The sequence below is a fragment of the Hipposideros armiger genome, unplaced genomic scaffold (genome assembly GCF_001890085.2).
Source record: "Hipposideros armiger isolate ML-2016 unplaced genomic scaffold, ASM189008v1 scaffold_135, whole genome shotgun sequence".
Lineage (NCBI taxonomy): Eukaryota > Metazoa > Chordata > Mammalia > Chiroptera > Hipposideridae > Hipposideros > Hipposideros armiger.
In genome coordinates this window covers 2,628,326-2,644,704 of record NW_017731485.1, presented here as the reverse complement: position 1 = coordinate 2,644,704, position 16,379 = coordinate 2,628,326, and the positions used below count along the sequence as shown (strand labels likewise).

Sequence of the window (16,379 nt, the reverse complement as noted above, 5' to 3'; positions counted from 1 at the left end):
CTGGGCCTGGTGCTGCTTCAGGACCTAAGCCGGGGCCTGGCACTGTGGGAGCTGGGCCTGGTGCTGCTTCGGGACCTGGACCAGGGCCTGGTGCTGTCGCTGGACCTAAGCCTGGGCCTGGTGCTGTGGCTGGACCTAAGCTGGGGCCTGGTGCTGTAGCTGGGCCGGGGCCAGGGCCTGGTGCTGTTCCGGGGCCAGGTGTAGCTCTAGAACCTGGACCAGGGCCTGGTACTGTGTCCAGACCTGGGCCGATGCCTGCTGTTGCTTCAGTACCTGGACCAGGCGTGGGGCCTGGGCCACGAGCTGGGTCAGTACCCGGGCCAGGAGCTGTGCCATTGCCTGGGCCAGGGGCAGGGCCTGGGACTGGACCCAAACCCAGTGAGCCAATGACAGCTCCACCACCAGCACCACAGAAGACAACTCAACCCGCACCTGTTCAGGCCCCTAGGCAGAAGGTTCTGGTGACCGGAGGAGGAGGCTACCTGGGCTTTAGCCTGGGTTCCAGCCTGGCCAAGAGTGGCACTTCTGTCATCCTGCTTGACCTCCGAAGACCCCAGTGGGAGCTGTTGCCAGGGACCGAGTTCATCCAGGTGCAGTGATGAGGGTCTCGGGGGACTGGTAGGGAGCACAGGCTGCTGGTGGAGGTTGGGGGACAGTATCTGATGTGAAATCGGTAGCGTAGTGTTGAGTTGCACAGGCTGTTTATGCTCCTGCTCTAGTCCCGGAACTTGCAGCTGGGCAGCCACAAGGCTGCACATCTCCGAGCCCCATGTCAGCAGCCATAGAAAGGGGACACTAAAATCTCTGCTCTCCAAAGGTCTCACGGGGACTTGAGGAGAGAGGGACATCCTGAGCATGGCCCCTGTGCCTTAGCTTGACAAATGGGGCTGGTGACTATGATGACACCCTGTGGAGTCACTAATCCTACCCCACAGTCTTCCTGGCGCTGGGTGGGGTCATGGGGCCAGCTCCGGGACGGGGCAAGGGCCCAGACCTCCTCACCTGTCTCTTCCTTCTCCATCCCAGGCTGACGTCCGAGATGAAGAAGCCCTGCTCCGCGCCTTTGAAGGGGTGGACTGTGTCTTCCACGTGGCCTCCTACGGAATGTCCGGAGCCGAGAAGGTGCGCCCATCAGGCCCTGGAGTTACAGCGGGCTTAGGTCTGGGCTCATGCCTGGACATTCATTATTGCTCTTCCCCTAGTCCAGGGAGGGTTGGGGCCACACCCAGCCTGGGACCACTTGCTGGCTGTGTGACCTAGAGCAAGTGGACTCAACCTCTCTGAGCCCCGCTCTCTTCAACTGTAAAGTGAGGATGTTAGTAGCACCTTCCTTACAGCCTCCTCAGAGAGCAGTGCAGTGGTCCCTATCAAAACATCCTCATCCCCTCTGACTTAGAAATTCACTTCCTTGGACATTTGCAGCACTGTTTTCAATAACAGAACGGGAGACAACCTAAATGCCCATCAATTGGGTACTGTTTATATGATTATATCCTCACTGTTTATATAAACTGTGATTGACATTCTGTGCAGCCATTTAGGAGAATGAGGTAACTCAACATGTGCTGATCCAGAGGTTTCCAAGGGGCAGAAACAGGGTTTGATGTCCTCTTGTTTGTTTTTTTAAAAAGCTAGGGTAAATATGTACATACCCACTCACGCATATGTGCTGACATGAGTAAGCATAGATTATCCCCAGGAACTTCCAAGGCTGGGAGCAGTGGTTGCCTCTGGGGAGGACAAAGGGAGACGGAATCGGAAGAGGGATGGAAACTTCCTTTTCTCCGTGTTCTCTTTTTTACTGTTTGAATGAGTTTTATGTAAACTTGTGGCTGTTTTACCTATTAAACAAAAATAACCGCGACAAGAATAAATGCAGTTTAGAAGTCAGCGTAGAGCCACCTCCTCGTGTGTTTGGAAGGATGACACGAGGTGGAAGGCTGGTGAACAGGCAGCTCTCGCTGCAGACCAGCTGGTTTTACTTTTCACACGCCAGCCCCAGTGTTTACGTGCAGGTGAGGAAACAGGCTTTCAGAGCAAGGAGACAATCCGACACATTGGGAGTCCCTTTCCTGTGCCAAGCCCTGTGCCAGGTCTTCCCATGGGGCTTATTTCATCCTGCCAACCACCCAAGGGGATCTGCACTCACTACAGATGCCGGAGCGGAGGGCCAGATAGGGGGCAGTGCCTCCCCTGGTGGCCCAGGGAAACGGTGGCTGAGCTGGGCCCTGAGCCCGGGGTCCCCAAACTGTCCATGGGCCTCTTGGGAACCTTGTCTCTGAGTTGGACATTCTGCAGCCCCCGCCCTCACGGCCTCAGTGACAAGGCAGGAGGCAGCTCCGTGACTTTCCCGCCTCCGTCTTGTCTTTTAGCTGCAAAAAAAGCAGATTGAGTCTATAAATGTTGGCGGCACCAAACTAGTGATCGATGGTAGGCGCTCGGTGTGCAGTGTGGCCTGCTGTGTGTTTCCTGCTTCTCTGCTTCTCCCCATCCTGCCACAGGCCCACCTCTGGGGGACAGAGGCGGGGCCCTCCCTCCCTCTCCCTGCCCACCCCTCAGAGGGCCCTGTGGGCAGCACATCCTTCCTGTCCTACGGACCTTCCCAGGCTCCTGCGTGGGGCAGGTCAGCGTGGCCTCAGCATGTCTGGGACCTGGCGAGTGGCGTTAGCCCTTTGGGCTTAAGGGTTGGGAGTTAAGGAGAGTCACCAAAGCACCACAGTAGAAACCCCCATCTGGGCTCTCTGGGCCTGTCCTGCATCTCATGTCTCTCACTGACTCTAGAGTGTGTTTTCTCCGCGTCCCTATCGAGTGAGACTTTCTTCTGACGTGTCCCTGGCAAGGCAGCTCAGGGGCCACAGCCACCCTGAGAAGGAGTGAGCTGGCCTGGCGACTTGACCCACATCGCAATTTAAGGGAAAGAGGCCCTTTCTTCCTGAGAAGCTGTGCGTCCTGGGAGGGCTCCAGGGGCCAGGATGTGTGTTGGAATCTGGGTACAGATCAGTGGATTTGCCCGAGGAGGTCCCTATGGGCACCTCCTCAGCCAACTCCCTGCTCACGTGGGCCGTGTGTGTGTGTGTATGTGTGTGTGTGTGTGTGTGTGTGTGTGTGTGTGTGTGTGTGTGTGACTTTGTGCACCTGTCGCTGCAGTTTNTGTGTGTGTGTGTGTGTGTGTGTGTGTGTGTGTGTGTGTGTGACTTTGTGCACCTGTCGCTGCAGTTTGTGTCCGCCGGAGGGTTCCAAGACTTGTCTACACCAGCACCGTCAATGTCGCTTTCGGAGGGAAGGCCATAGAACAGGGCGATGAGGACTCTGTACCATATTTCCCACTGGAGAAGGTACCTGGCTTCCAGGAGAGGTGGGCAGGGCCAGTGGGAAGAAATGAGTGGGGCCAGTGTCAATTCACAACTCAGGGTGAGTCCCAGGAGGAAGGGGTCCCCAATTTTAGTCAGTCATGCCAGCGGGGACTTTGCAATCAGATGGACCTGGCCATCAGCCAGCCAGACCCCTTTCTACCTTTGTGACCCTGAGCGAGTCACTTTACTCTGAGTCTCTCTTTCTTCTTCTGGGCATGGTGACACACCCCTGAGGTTGTGACGATCAGGAAATGAGGTGGTGTGGGCAAAAATGTCATGTGAACCCTCAAGGGTTGCATGAAGAATTCATCCGACACATCCAGTGTCAGCGCCCCAGAGCAGGCGTTTGGAGCTGGCAGGGCCTCCCTGGGTCAAGGAGCCCTGATCAGGTTACTGCTGTGAACTCCGCGTTTGTGCCCTGAACTGCCCCTGGGACTCTCACCCAGAGGGACAGGAGCAATAGTGGGGCTCAGGGCTTGGCTCTTCCTGTGTGGCCTGGGGCCAGGCCGGGCTTGGCGGGCCTTGCCAGCAGTGTCACTGACCCCTCTGGTGGCTCTGTTCTCCCTGTCCTCTCACAGCACATGGACGACTACTCCCGAACCAAAGCCATCGCTGACCAGTTGATCCTCACGGCCAACGGAACGCCTCTCCCAGGTGAGTATCATGTGGCCCTGCTCAAGGCAAATGTGTGTGCCTGCCGCTGCCTCCCCCGAAAGGCATGCGTGAGTCTAGCTTTCAGCTGACATGTTCCTGAGACCCGCCTTCCTTCCAGAGGACACTTCCCCAGGGCCTTGGTCATCTGTCATTTGGCAGATGCTGAGCACCTGCCATGTGCCTGCCCCCAGCAGGGAGACAGCCCAGAAAAGTCAGGCCCTGCCTCTGCCCTCATGTTGCTCACGGTCTGGTGGGGAAGAGACCCGGTCAGAGTGGATCCTTTTCCTGCCACTCAGGAGTGGCCTGGTTTTAAGGACCCCCTGTCAATAAAAGAGTACACAGTGATGAACATGGAGTGACGTTCAGCAGTTTAGAAGGGCCGTGCAAGTGAGGGGCCCAAAAGCCTAACCCCCAGTAACTCCCAGAAAAACCGGCCTGAGCCTCACTGCATGCTGCTTCTGGTGACAGACAAGTCATGACACAACAGGGACAGGTGGCAGTACGGCACAGTGGCTGAGCACCCACTAGCTGGCTCAGACGGCTCCAGCACCTCTTAGCTGTGTGGTCTCGGGCAGTGCACTCACCCTCTCTGTGCCTCAGTCCTCATCTATAAAGAAATGTGGATGGGAGTGGACTCTGCCTTAAGAGCTCATATGAGAATAAAAATAAAAATGGGCACTGTTAAAAAAAAAGCAAACTGAACATGGGCAGTCTGCATTTCTCAAGAGCTCCCTGCGTGCCAGCCCCTATCTTACATGCTAATTTTATAGGCGAAAGTCTTAATACCTCTTCACAGCATCCATATGAGGTAAAAACCTGAGGCCTCTCTTGCTTTCCAAACTCGGGAGCCAAGTAGATTCAGGTAAAGCCCTTGCTACCTTTGCCTTCCGAAATTCAGAACGTACAAAGAATCGGAAAACTTGGCTTTCCTCACTAGCCAAACTCAGGAGCCAAGTGGATTTGGAGAGTGACGGGTGCTTGAAACTATTATCTGCCCCACCCCCCAAAAAAATAATTTACAGAGAAGAACACTGAGGCTGAAAGGTTAACTGACTTAGCCCAAGGTCACACAGCTATTAGGTGGCAGATGTGAGATTTGAACCCCCCCACCGCTACCTGGGGGCGTCTAACATCAGAGCCTGGGGCCTAGCCATCATGCTGCACTGTAACCACCGCCGAGCAGGTCTGTGAGCGTCAGCTTTTTCTCCTAAGACCCTCCCCACCTCACCCCATCACCCTGGGCCTGTCTGGAGGCCTCGAGCCCTGATCCCGCTGGGAACGTCCAGCTGTGTTTTCCCAGAGGTTTGACCTTGGGCAGCTGAATCCTCTCCCTGGGGCCTCCCCGCTGGACCAGCAGCCTACAAGCCGGACACCTAATCCTCTGGCCGAGAATTATTTATATGAGCATCCCCAGCTTTCTGTGGTCAGGAGAGTCATGGATACCCTGGGCCCGGCCCCTCCGTGACGTGGCTGCCCAATGCCCCACCGGCCAATGTCGCTGCAACCCGACCTCCCCCCTTCCGTGCCCAGGTGACTCAGACTTTAAAAGTAGCTGCAAGCTGTTTACAGAAAAACTCACCTGATACCTGCCTTCCAGGAGTCCAACCACAGTCACCCTGGGTGCTTTCCAGTCCCTACTACCCAAGCCGGTGCCTGCAACTCTGCCTCTAGCCCAGTGTGGGGGACCCCGGTCCCAGAGGCAGAGCCCTGAGACATGCAGACAGACCCCAGCTCAGTGTGAACACGGCTACAGCCTCCTGTCTCTGGCTGTATGTGCCCTGGGGCCACCAGGACAAATGACCACAAACTTGGTGGCTTGAAACAACTGATATTTCTTGTCCCACAGCTCTTGCAGTTCACAGACAAATGCCTGAAATCCAAGTGTCAGCTGGGCTGTGCTCCCTCTGGTGGCTCTAGGGGGATCCTTCCAGCTCTGTGTGTGGCCATCTCGCCAGTCTCTGCTTCCGCCTTCACGAGGCCTTTTCTTCTCCATCTGTCTCTTCTCTGTGAGTCTCTTACAAGGACACTTGACATTGGACTTAGGGCCCACCCATACAATCCAGGATGCTTTCATTTTGAGATTCATAGTTACACGTGCAAAGACTTTTTTCTAGGTCCCAGGATGTGGACATACCTTTTCGGGGCCACCACTAAATCCACTATCCTGGGACTGATTGTCAAGTGAGGTTGTTGGAGGTGGGGGAGCAGTCAGGGTGTTTGGCGATGACCTGGAGACACCAGCCCTGGCTAATTTATGGGGAGACGGGGACTTATGCTGGAAGGATATGGGACGGCTTATGGAAAATATATTTCCAGAAAAATGACCACCGGGGCTTAGGAAGGACAGGGTTGAGGCAGCTCCAGGGACCTGGGTGGCAGGGGCTGGTGATCAGTCTCTTGGGTGAACCCACTCCTAGGATTTTAGGTCCTGGTGCCAGTGATGCTGGAGTCACATTCCTGAGTGAAAACATGTCATTGCCCCAGCTTGGGTCCCATGGCCACCACCTCAGGGGAGAGTGACGCATCTAGACTGACAGTTACCCCAAAGGAAGGTGGGCTGCTGGTCCCAGAGGATGACCTACACTGGGCTTCCCAAACTGGGGGTGCAGCTGCTTGGGATTCCCCATGTAGAGCATCTCTTAGGAGGCTCCATCTCAGTTAAAGAGTTGGGATTGGCAGTCAAATAATTTACTAATAAGTATTTTTTTTAATCTTAAACACAAATGGATTATGGAAGTAAACTGAAAATGTTGTAGGCTCTCTTAAGACTTGAAAGCAATATGTTTGTGGCAGCCCTTCAGGCTATACCCCCAGACGTCCCCAGGGGAGACTTCTGCACGTAGGGGTCCCCTGGCAGAGAATTTGGGAAGCCCTGGCCAAAGCTCTGTCTTGGTCTGGGGGACCCTGCTGGCACAGAGCAGTGAGAGTTAGGGGACAGACCCCTTGGCTGTTGTTCTGACGGCTCTGGTCTTGTTCTTTCTTCATTGATTGTCTGGAAAGTGTAGCTGCTACCGCCACCTACAAACACCCATTTTCCAGGTGAGGAGACCAAGGCTGAGAGAGCTGGCAGACGGTCTACCTGTTAGTGTCACCCAGAGGCTAGGGTGTCAGTGGGAAGAGCCTGGGCCTTGGGCCCCCGTCTCAGCAACACTGCCCTGAGCTGTGCACCCTTAGGCTAATCACATCCCTTCTCTGAGCCTGGGTTCTCGTCTGCATAAAACAGGGGTAATAACAGCTCCCACATTGTAGCGTTACCTTGACGGGAAAAGAGTCGTGGCTTACCTGAGTGCCAGGCACGTAGTAGGACCTCTGTGAGAGCCATCGTAGTCCTTATCTAACTGATGATCAGGAAAAGGAGAGAGAGCACTACAGCTGTTCGCACGAGGGGGTGAGGGTCTGTGTGCATCTGTAAGTGGGTGCAGTAGGGCTCTCAGGGGAGTTGAAGGACAGCTCGTCTGTCAAGGGCTGTGCACGGAGCTGCGTCTAGGTCTTACCTCTGTTACTGGCCTGTGAGCATCGCGAGGGCAGGGACCATTTCTGGGTCATCCTTGGATTCTCCACAGCGTCCGTCCCAAGGCCCAGTGCAGGGAGTGGAGGGAGGGGGGGAACCTCTGAATGGTGTTTGTTGAATGACTAACTGATTGAGAGAATCATTGAATGAGGAGACCCCAAGGGCCTGTCTTCTCTGCTAATCTGTCCAGGTAAGGACCAGGAGATGTGGACAGCCATTCTGTCCCTCCCCTGATGCACCCCTCCCCTGACACCGCCCCCCCCCCATGTCCTAGGAGGAGGCACTCTGCGGACGTGTGTGCTCCGGCCCCCAGGAATCTATGGGCCTGAAGAGCAGAGGCACCTGCCCCGCGTGGCGGTATGTTATCCCCACCCACGGTCACTGCATCAGTCTTGGGCAGTGTCCTGTGCCTGGGCCCTCGGTTCTGGGAGATGTCCCTGCCCCATTGGGCCCATCAGGAACAGAGCTCTCAGCATGTGCCAGCCAGGCCTGGGCAGGGGTGGGGAGGCGTGTCCCCAAAGAGGCAGAAGGGAGCCTATTGCCACCATTCAGACGTGGGCTTCCTGAGGTCTGGATGGCTCGTCTCAGGCCACCAGCATAAGGGTCTGCATATAGAAAACCTCTCCAGAGCAAGCCAGGTGTCAGGAATATAGTTACAGAGACTCTAGGCCCTGTCGTCACATTTCCCACAGCCTGGTCAGGGAAACAGGGGCCATAGGCACAGATTCCGTGTGGCATCTCGGGGCCGTATAGACGAGAGAAGGAGAGAATAAGAGCATAGCCCCGAGAGCCTGGCAGGGAAGGTCCAGGAGGGCTTCCTGGAGGAAGTGGTGCCTGTGCTATGTGGAAAGGGAAGACAGAGCTAACCAAGGAAACAGGGTGGTAGAGAGAAGGTGGCCCAAAGAGAGATGACAGCTTGGGCACAACCATGCAAATGAGAAAGATGACTGTTCTAGGTTTGGGGACAGCTCTGCAAACAACAGATAACGACTACTGTCCCTGTGAGGCCTATATTCTCACAGGAGGAGAGCGATAATAAACATGATGAATGAGAGGGGCTGTCTGAGGGGCCGGGGACGATGGAGTTGAAAAGGAAAGGCGTTGGAGGGCGAGGACCTGGGAGCGCTGGCAGTCAGGGGAGCCTCGCTGAGCCAGGACGTTTGAGCAGCAGCTTGAAGGGGGTGACGGTGCATCACACAGGGATGAGGAGGAAGAGCCTTCCAGGCAGAGGGGACAGCCAGTTCACAGCTGAAGTGGGGACCTGCCAGCACGTTCCAGGGAGGAGGCTGTGTGGCTGGAGCCTGGCGAGCGACGGGGGTTCGTCGTCAGAAAGAAGCTGGGGCCATTGTCAGGACTGGGGCTTTCAGCCTGGCGGGATGGGCATCCCCAGAAGGTTCTGAGCAGGGGAGACACGTGCTCTGACTTAGGGCCACCCTGGCGTTTGGAGAGCAGCAGCGGCTGAGGGTAGCAGCAGGGGACCCGTTAGGAGGCTATTTCAGGATCCAGGTGAGAGAAGACGGCAGCAGTCCGGGCAGTGAGATGTGGTCAGCTCTGGACAGATTGTAACAGATGAGCCAGCTGGGGGTGGGGTGAGAGACGAGACAGCAGACGTGGCTCCAGGGCTTCGCCTGAGCCCGAGTGCCGTCAGCCGAGCTGGGAGGGGAGCGCGAGTCCCCCAGGACCTGACAAGTCTGTGCTGACCACTGGACAGCCAAGGGCGATGTCAGGAAGGCGGCCGGGACCTGGGGCCAGGGCCCAGGGGTCTGGCCTGAGCTAGAAACCTGGGAACCGGCAGCGTAGACGCGGCATTGGAAGCCACTCCAGGCTAGCGTGTGTGTTTACCACCCTCCTCCTTCCCCCAGAGCCACATCAAAAAGAGGCTGTTCATGTTCCGATTTGGGGACCGCGGGACGCGGATGAACTGGGTCCACGTGCACAATCTGGTGCAGGCGCATGTGCTGGCAGCCGAGGCCCTCACCGTCGCCAAGGGCTACGTGGCTGTGAGTTCCCTGCAATGCCCTAGGGGATTCCTGGCTCACACACATTTCTCCCCAGTTCAAGATGGCTGGCGGCACTGTTGGCCCAGGGAGGCTGGGGTGGGGCCCGGGTGTCTTTACAGAGCGGTCATTAGCTCCACCTGGGAGGGAGGTGGTGTTGATCCCAGAGTAACGGTCACCAAATGCTAAGCATTTTACATACACTGTTGTTGCTTTAATCTTCACAACAACAGCCCGAGAGGGAGATCCCATTACTATCCTCCTGTTTCTCAGATGAAGAAACCGAGGTACAGAGAGGTTAAGTGATCCATCGGGGTCACACAGCTAGTCAGTTCCAGAACTCAGAGGGAATTGCCCAGGTCTGTCCCTATGGGGACATGGCTGAGGCCATGACTCATCTGTGGCTGTTCAGGAGAACTGGGGGTTGGGGCAGCTGCTGGGAGCCCTCTGAAAGGTGGGGTCAGGTGGTAGGTGGGTGCCTGACTGCCCCCCTCCCCTTGTGTCCCCCTCAGAGCGGGCAGGCGTACTATATCAATGATGGGGAAAGCGTCAACCTCTTTGAGTGGATGGCCCCGCTGGTAGGTGCCCAGATCTCCCCACCCTGCAGTGAGAATTGGGGGATCCTCACCTCTTCTCTTCCTGTCATCCTTTCCTACTTTCAAACAACAAGATTCCAGATTCAGAACCAGCTCTGGAAACCGTGTCCACTGGCTAACATTGGAACTAGCTGGAGCAGAGTCGTGGCTGCCCTTTTGGGGGCACCATGTGCTCCCCCAGTTTGCTACAGCCCCTCCCAGCCAGCTTCCCGGTTTTTGTTGACTGCCGGCCCTGTGGAATTTTGCTTGTGACCGCCATACTGTGTGGTGAGGCTCTCAGAGTAAGAGGAGGCGTTGGCCCTGGGCCTCCTCAGGGCAGCCCCTCCGAGAACCCTGGCCTCCCCCAGGGGCCCACCGCCGACTCCTCCTCGGGGCCTGGCCCGCCTGGAAGGGGCAGCGGAGACCCTGTGCTGGAGGATTGTCCTCAGGCACCCGGGCCCTCACAGGGCACCTTTTAATGGCTTTATTGAGCTATAATTCATACACCAAACAGTTCACCTATTTGAGCGTGTTCACAGTTGTGTGACCATTACCAAACAGAAGAACCCCCCCAAACTGTACCCTTTAGCAGTCACTTCTGTTTACCCCTACCCCACCACCAGCCCCAGGCCTCCACCGATCTACTTTCTGTTTCTGTAGATTTGCCCATTCTGGACACATTACGTAAATGGAACCACACAATGTATGACATTTTGTGTTGGGCTGCTTTCATTTAGCATCATGTTTTCAAGGTTCCTCCATGTTGTAGCACGTGTCTCTCATATCAGTACTTCATTCTTTTGTATTGTCAAATAATACTCCAGTCTGTGGATATGCCATATTTTGTTTACCCGTTTATCAGTTAACAGAATTTGGGGTGTTTCCACTTTGGGCCTATTATGAATAATGCTGCTGTGAACATTCGTGTGTAAGTTTTTATGTGGACACGTTTTCATTTCCCTTGGGCATAAACCCAAGGATATGCAGAGGGTGCCAAAAAAATGTATACACATTTTAAGGAAAGAAAACTGTATTAAAATTGTAACACTCAATATATACCAATAACAAAAGATGAATACAAGTCACGTTTGACGTCTGCAATTACAAGAGGTGCTCAAAGTGGTTCCCATCCGTGTCCAGACACTTCTGATGATGGCAAACTACTGCTTGAGCAACGCTGACCAAAGTGTCCACTTGAATGCATTTTTTTGGCATCCCCAGTATATGGGCATGGAAACACTGGGCCATATGGTCATTCTGTGTTTAACCTTTTGAGGACCTGGCAGACTGTTTTCCAAAGTGGCTGCACATTTGACATTCCTAGCAGCAGAGTAAGAGGTTCCAGTTTTTCCATTTTCTTGTCAGCACTCATCACTTGTCTGTCGTTTTGACCTGGAGACTTTTTATACAAGTGAAAGCCTCAATTCATCCTGTGCCAGCCTGGTTCTTCAAGCATCTCCTACCACCCTCCACACATAGGCTATTTTTTTTCTTTAATGTCAATTCTAGAAAAATCAGATTCTACATGAGGGCCTTGGAGTGTCTCTGGGTGTGGGCAGATGTAAATAAAAACTAAATGATGAGATTAAAACCCCACCTCATTCATTCAGTTCCCATTGAGTTTTCCAGGTCAAGGTGGATTTCACTTTGAGATTGGCACAGGCTTGGGGCTGGCTGTGGGGTCTCCCTTTTGGGCGGGCGTGCAAGGGACCAGGAGGTACCTCTGTGGGCTCCAGGTAAAGGGAACCCATGGCCTTTCCACTCCAGCCCCCGTTCTCACCTCAGACCATGTTTCCTTACAGTTTGAGAAGCTGGGGTACAGCCAACCCTGGATCCAGGTGCCTACTTCCTGGGTTTACCTGACAGGTAAGGAAAGGAGCGTGTGCATTAAAAACCCTCCATGTGCCAGGTGTACATGCATTACCTCATTGCAAACCCAGGGCCAGGACTAGGTGGAGGGCACAAAATTTAAAGAGACCCTCACTCTCAGCGGCCAAGTACTCTAAGCCTGACCTGCACTTCCCTGGTCCAAAAGCAAGTGCCTCCTTCAATCTTGCACCCTAGATGCCTCACTCTGAGCCTCACCCTAGTCCTGGCCCTGTTTAAACCCTATCCCACTTGCAAGGTGGGTGTGATGGGTCCCACTGTAAATATGAGGCAACTGAGGCTCTGAGAGTTTAGTGACCCGCCCACAGCGAGAAGCAGGAGAGTGCATGGCTGACTGCACAGCCCTGTGGCCTGTGCTGGAAGATATTGCCGATCAGGAGGAAGGGGAGCCCTCCAAAGTCACCTTGAACATGGATGTGTGGCTGCCCCATTTTGACCGTAGGTTCTCCTTCTCACCTTGAAGGTCATTCTCTACTGGCATCCCTCTGGTGGCCTCCCTCCAGCTGGAATGCAGAGCAGACATCAGCCCAGGGGACAGGTGGCCCTCAAGTCTCAAATAGCTGTGCTCCTGGAAAACCTGGGCTGGATCTGTTGTATTTTAAATGCAGTGGGATGCTGGCCATTTAAAGCAGGGGTTGCAAACCTGTCCCCGAGGGCATACATATGAGCTGACTTTTCACGTACGGCATCACTCCTGGACCCCAACTGAGAAAAGACCAGCCCGGTGTTCTGGCAGTTTTAGGGGACTGTGTATAAATTCCTAGTTCCAGGCAGCTGACTATAACTCAGAGGTTCTTAGCCCTGGCTGCACATTAAAGCCCCTGGGAGCTTTAAAAATATAAAAGTGCCTCGGCCACACCCCAGACCAGTGACATCAGCATCAGTGGGAGGCAAGGGGACAGAGGAACATGGGCACTTTTTAAAGCGGTCCAGTGGGCAGCGCAGGTGGAGAGCCGCTGTCCCAGCTTCTCTCCCTCCTGCTCAGGAGAGCATGTTGGAATAGAAGTGAGGCGGACATTACTATAGTGGTAACTCTGAATCTGCTCGGTCCGTCCTTTAATAGCAATAACAACTGACAGTGACATTTCACAGCCAAGTAAAGACTCCCCCTAGCAAAGCAGAATGGCCCCCACGATGTGTCCCCGAGGGCCTCCCTGGAGATTGCATAGAGCGGGCACTCTGGTCATTGGCGCCTCTCTCCCACAGCCACGGTGATGGAGTACCTCCACCTGGCCCTGAGGCCCATCTGCTGCGTCCCACCGCTGCTTACCCGCAGTGAGGTAAGTGGGCTGCTGCTGAGGGGGGCCTCGCACCCTGGTACCCCCACACTTGCCTTCCTGCCCCTTCTCCACACCCCACTGCCACCACCCCTCACCCCCTTGACGCCATAACTGGATGCTTGTCTGAGGTCTCAGAACCTTCCATGTGGCCCAGATCTAGTGCTAGCTTCTTTATACTCATTGGATCTCAAGGCTTTTGCTTAGGCTGTGCTCTCTTGGTCCAAAATGCGATAGTTCCAAGCCCATCTCCCATCACTGTCATTTCATTCATCAGCCAGATTGGAGGCTCCAAAAAGCAGGTTCCATGACATTTGCTTTTTTAAATGCCATCACTCCCACCAACCCTGTCAACTCAACACACACCCAGCCTGGTTCTAGGTTCACCGTCCGTGCTTACTGAACAATAAGTATAGATTAAGTGCCTATTCTGTACAGAATACTGTTCTCAGGTAACGATGATGCAGTTTTCTATTTGCATATACATTTTATAAGAGAGGATGTTTTACTGCAGATTGTAAACTTTACTGGTGTTTAGTGTTATTTGCAAAATCCTTGCAGCCCACTCTCTCATTTGACTTTCTCTGCTGCCTTGGGAAGTTAGGAAGGGCAAAACCATTACGATCTCATTTTCTGATGAGAAATGGAGCACTAGAAAAGTTAGTGACTTGTCCAAGGTCAGTGCTGTCCAACTCTGGGAATGGAGACTGGGCCACAGAAAGAAGCAGTTCCCTGTGCATTTCCTTGGAACCATCCAGGCTAGCAGAGGCTAGCAGAGTAGCAACCACCTGCTGAGTGGTGACCACGTGCCAGGCACTGTACTTCATCACATTGAGTCATCTCTTTCCCTCTGAGCTGTCTACAGTGTTACCATCTCCATGCGCAGGGGAGGAAATGAGGCAGGGTTGAAATCACCTGCCCGTGATCCTCACTGAAGCAGTCGGGCTGAGATTTGAACGCAGACCAGACCCCAGACCGAAATGATTTCAGGATTAACCAGTCAGTAGCTTGTGAAATGAGTCAGGAGCCACACCCATGTCAAGTGGCTGCCAAGGTGCTGCTGAATTGGGGTGGGACAGGGACCAGGCTCCCCTCCCTCTTCCTTGTTCAGTCAGCCCAGGGGCAAAGGATGCCTCTTCGGCTGGAGAAGTTTCTGGGCAATGGGGCTCGGGTGCCCTCTGCTGGTGGGTCTTCGACACACCAACCAGCTGTCCAGTTTGACTTGAAAGCCTTCTGTTCACCATGTACTGAGCACCTACTGCGTGCCAGACACTGTGCTGAGCAGTGGAGGCATGGGACCCTATGCCTAGGGAGCCTAAGTCCTAGGGACCCTAAGGAGCTCACAGTCCAAGCGGTGAGACAGCCCAGTAACCAGGAGGGGAGCCGGGTCCCCATCCCACCAGGAACAGGGCTGTACTCGGGGAGGTTAGGGAGGCTTCCCAGAGGAGGTGACATCAAAGCCTGAGCTCTGAGAATTGTGTTCCAGGACTCTGCTTATCCAGTTCACAGGAATACCAACGCCCTGAACTTACTAGCTGGGGCAAAAAAGGACAAGAACTGGCCTCTCTCCTCCCATAAGCATCTAAGACCAAGGGCTTAACCCAGGGGGCTGTTTCTGGGCCGTGGGAGAATCAAGCAGTAGTGGACCCCTTCCCAGGGTCTGGCTGAGGAAGAAATGAGTCATGTGGGAGGGCATCCTCCCAGGCCCCGCCCAGCATGGAAGAGCATGAGCTAGAATCTGGCTCCCTTGTTAACCTGGGCAAATCACTTCATGTTTCGGATCTTCAGTTTTCAAACGTGCAAAGAGGAGATGGGGCTTCTGGAACTGATAGCTGCATTATTACCCTGAAGCCTGTGGGCTCCAGGCCATCGACAGCAGGGAAACACAGCTGAAACCCTGGAGAATATTCGCTTCTGCATAATTGAATCCCTCTCCTGGTGAGGCTTAATCACTGAGGGCTGAAGGCTGTGCCCTGGGGATGGGGGACAAGAAGCCAAGAGGGTTTCCTGGGGGCATTTTTCTGGAGAGCAGCACTCAGGCCACGAGGAGAATCCCCAAGAATGTATCAAGGGCCTCCTGTGTCACAGCTCCGTGCCAGGCCAGGGAAGCGGAGTGCAGAGGTGGGGCCTTTGCTTTTGGGGACTGAGTTCAGCAGGGGAGTCGAGAGGCAGATAATAAGATGCAAGACAAAAAGGTCCTCCCTGACGAGGGCATCGCAGGAGCAAGACCCAGGGCGCGGGTGCTTTTAAACTGCCGTGTGAGGTTGCTTCCCACCCCCACTAGTCCCACCCCCTCGGCTGCCTCTCCTCTCCCCGCAGGTGCACAGCATGACCGTGACACACACCTTCCAGATCGCCAAGGCCCGCGCCCAGCTTGGCTACAAGCCGGACAAGTTCAGCTTCGCCGACGCGGTGGAACATTACGTGCAGTCCACGACCTGGAGGCCTCACGGCTCCACTGCGCGCACGCTCCTGCGGCTGCTGCTCGGGCTGCTGTTGCTCCTCGGCCTACTTGCCCTCGCCCTGCACTTCCTAAACCTGCAGCCGTCGGTCTTCTGAACGTTCGCCGCAGGACAGTCACTGTCCCTACCTCATCCTCCTGCCTTGGACCCGCCCCCGCCCCGCCCCCAGGCTTGAACCCACCCCCTGAGTCCCGCCCTGGCCCTGGACCCGCCCCTGAGTCTTATCCCGCCCTTTGGGTTTACACTCTTTGGGTTTACACTCTCCCTTGTCCCACCCCCAGCCATGGCCACGCCCTCGCCCCGCCCGCTGGTCTTGGTCCTCTCTCTGGCCCAGCCCGGTTAGTGATGGGGTCCTAGTCTTTGGCCTGCTCCGCCTTTCCGGCCTTCTCCCTGCCCCTGCCCAGTCCTGGGCCACCCCCCGGGTTCCCCCCTGCTCTGGTTCTTCTTTTCTTGCCCTAGCGGTATGCCTGAGCCCACCCCTTGGTTTCTCCTTACGGGATCCAGTCCCTCCTCCCTGTATTCTACCCTGGCCCCGCCCCTCCAGCTCTGGTTCCACCCCCTTTCCAGCAGCACCGCCTTAGGTGAGTTCTTGGGGCTTGGCCTCAGCAGTCTAGTGGCTAGTGCAGGCTGGGGTGGCATTTGCAGAGTTTTTGCTGTCTGCTA

The 16,379-nt window shown here is 55.1% G+C and overlaps 1 protein-coding gene across 2 annotated transcripts in view; it reads left to right on the top strand.

Annotated features, from left to right (window-relative positions):
• Positions 1-15,921, top strand: part of SDR42E2 (short chain dehydrogenase/reductase family 42E, member 2) — an 18,905-nt gene extending 2,984 nt beyond the window's left edge. Inside the window, exons 3-13 of one of the 2 annotated variants that reach the window (XM_019649928.1) lie at positions 1-590; positions 1,027-1,122; positions 2,373-2,430; positions 3,217-3,335; positions 3,932-4,007; positions 7,793-7,875; positions 9,381-9,518; positions 10,028-10,093; positions 11,893-11,956; positions 13,184-13,257; positions 15,574-15,921. In XM_019649928.1, coding sequence (XP_019505473.1) covers positions 1-590; positions 1,027-1,122; positions 2,373-2,430; positions 3,217-3,335; positions 3,932-4,007; positions 7,793-7,875; positions 9,381-9,518; positions 10,028-10,093; positions 11,893-11,956; positions 13,184-13,257; positions 15,574-15,813 — 1,604 coding nt within the window. In that variant the 3' untranslated portion in view covers positions 15,814-15,921. The remainder of the gene's footprint in view (positions 591-1,026; positions 1,123-2,372; positions 2,431-3,216; positions 3,336-3,931; positions 4,008-7,792; positions 7,876-9,380; positions 9,519-10,027; positions 10,094-11,892; positions 11,957-13,183; positions 13,258-15,573) is intronic. The other variant, XM_019649927.1, reaches the window with a different exon arrangement.
• The last annotated feature ends 458 nt before the right edge of the window (positions 15,922-16,379 follow it).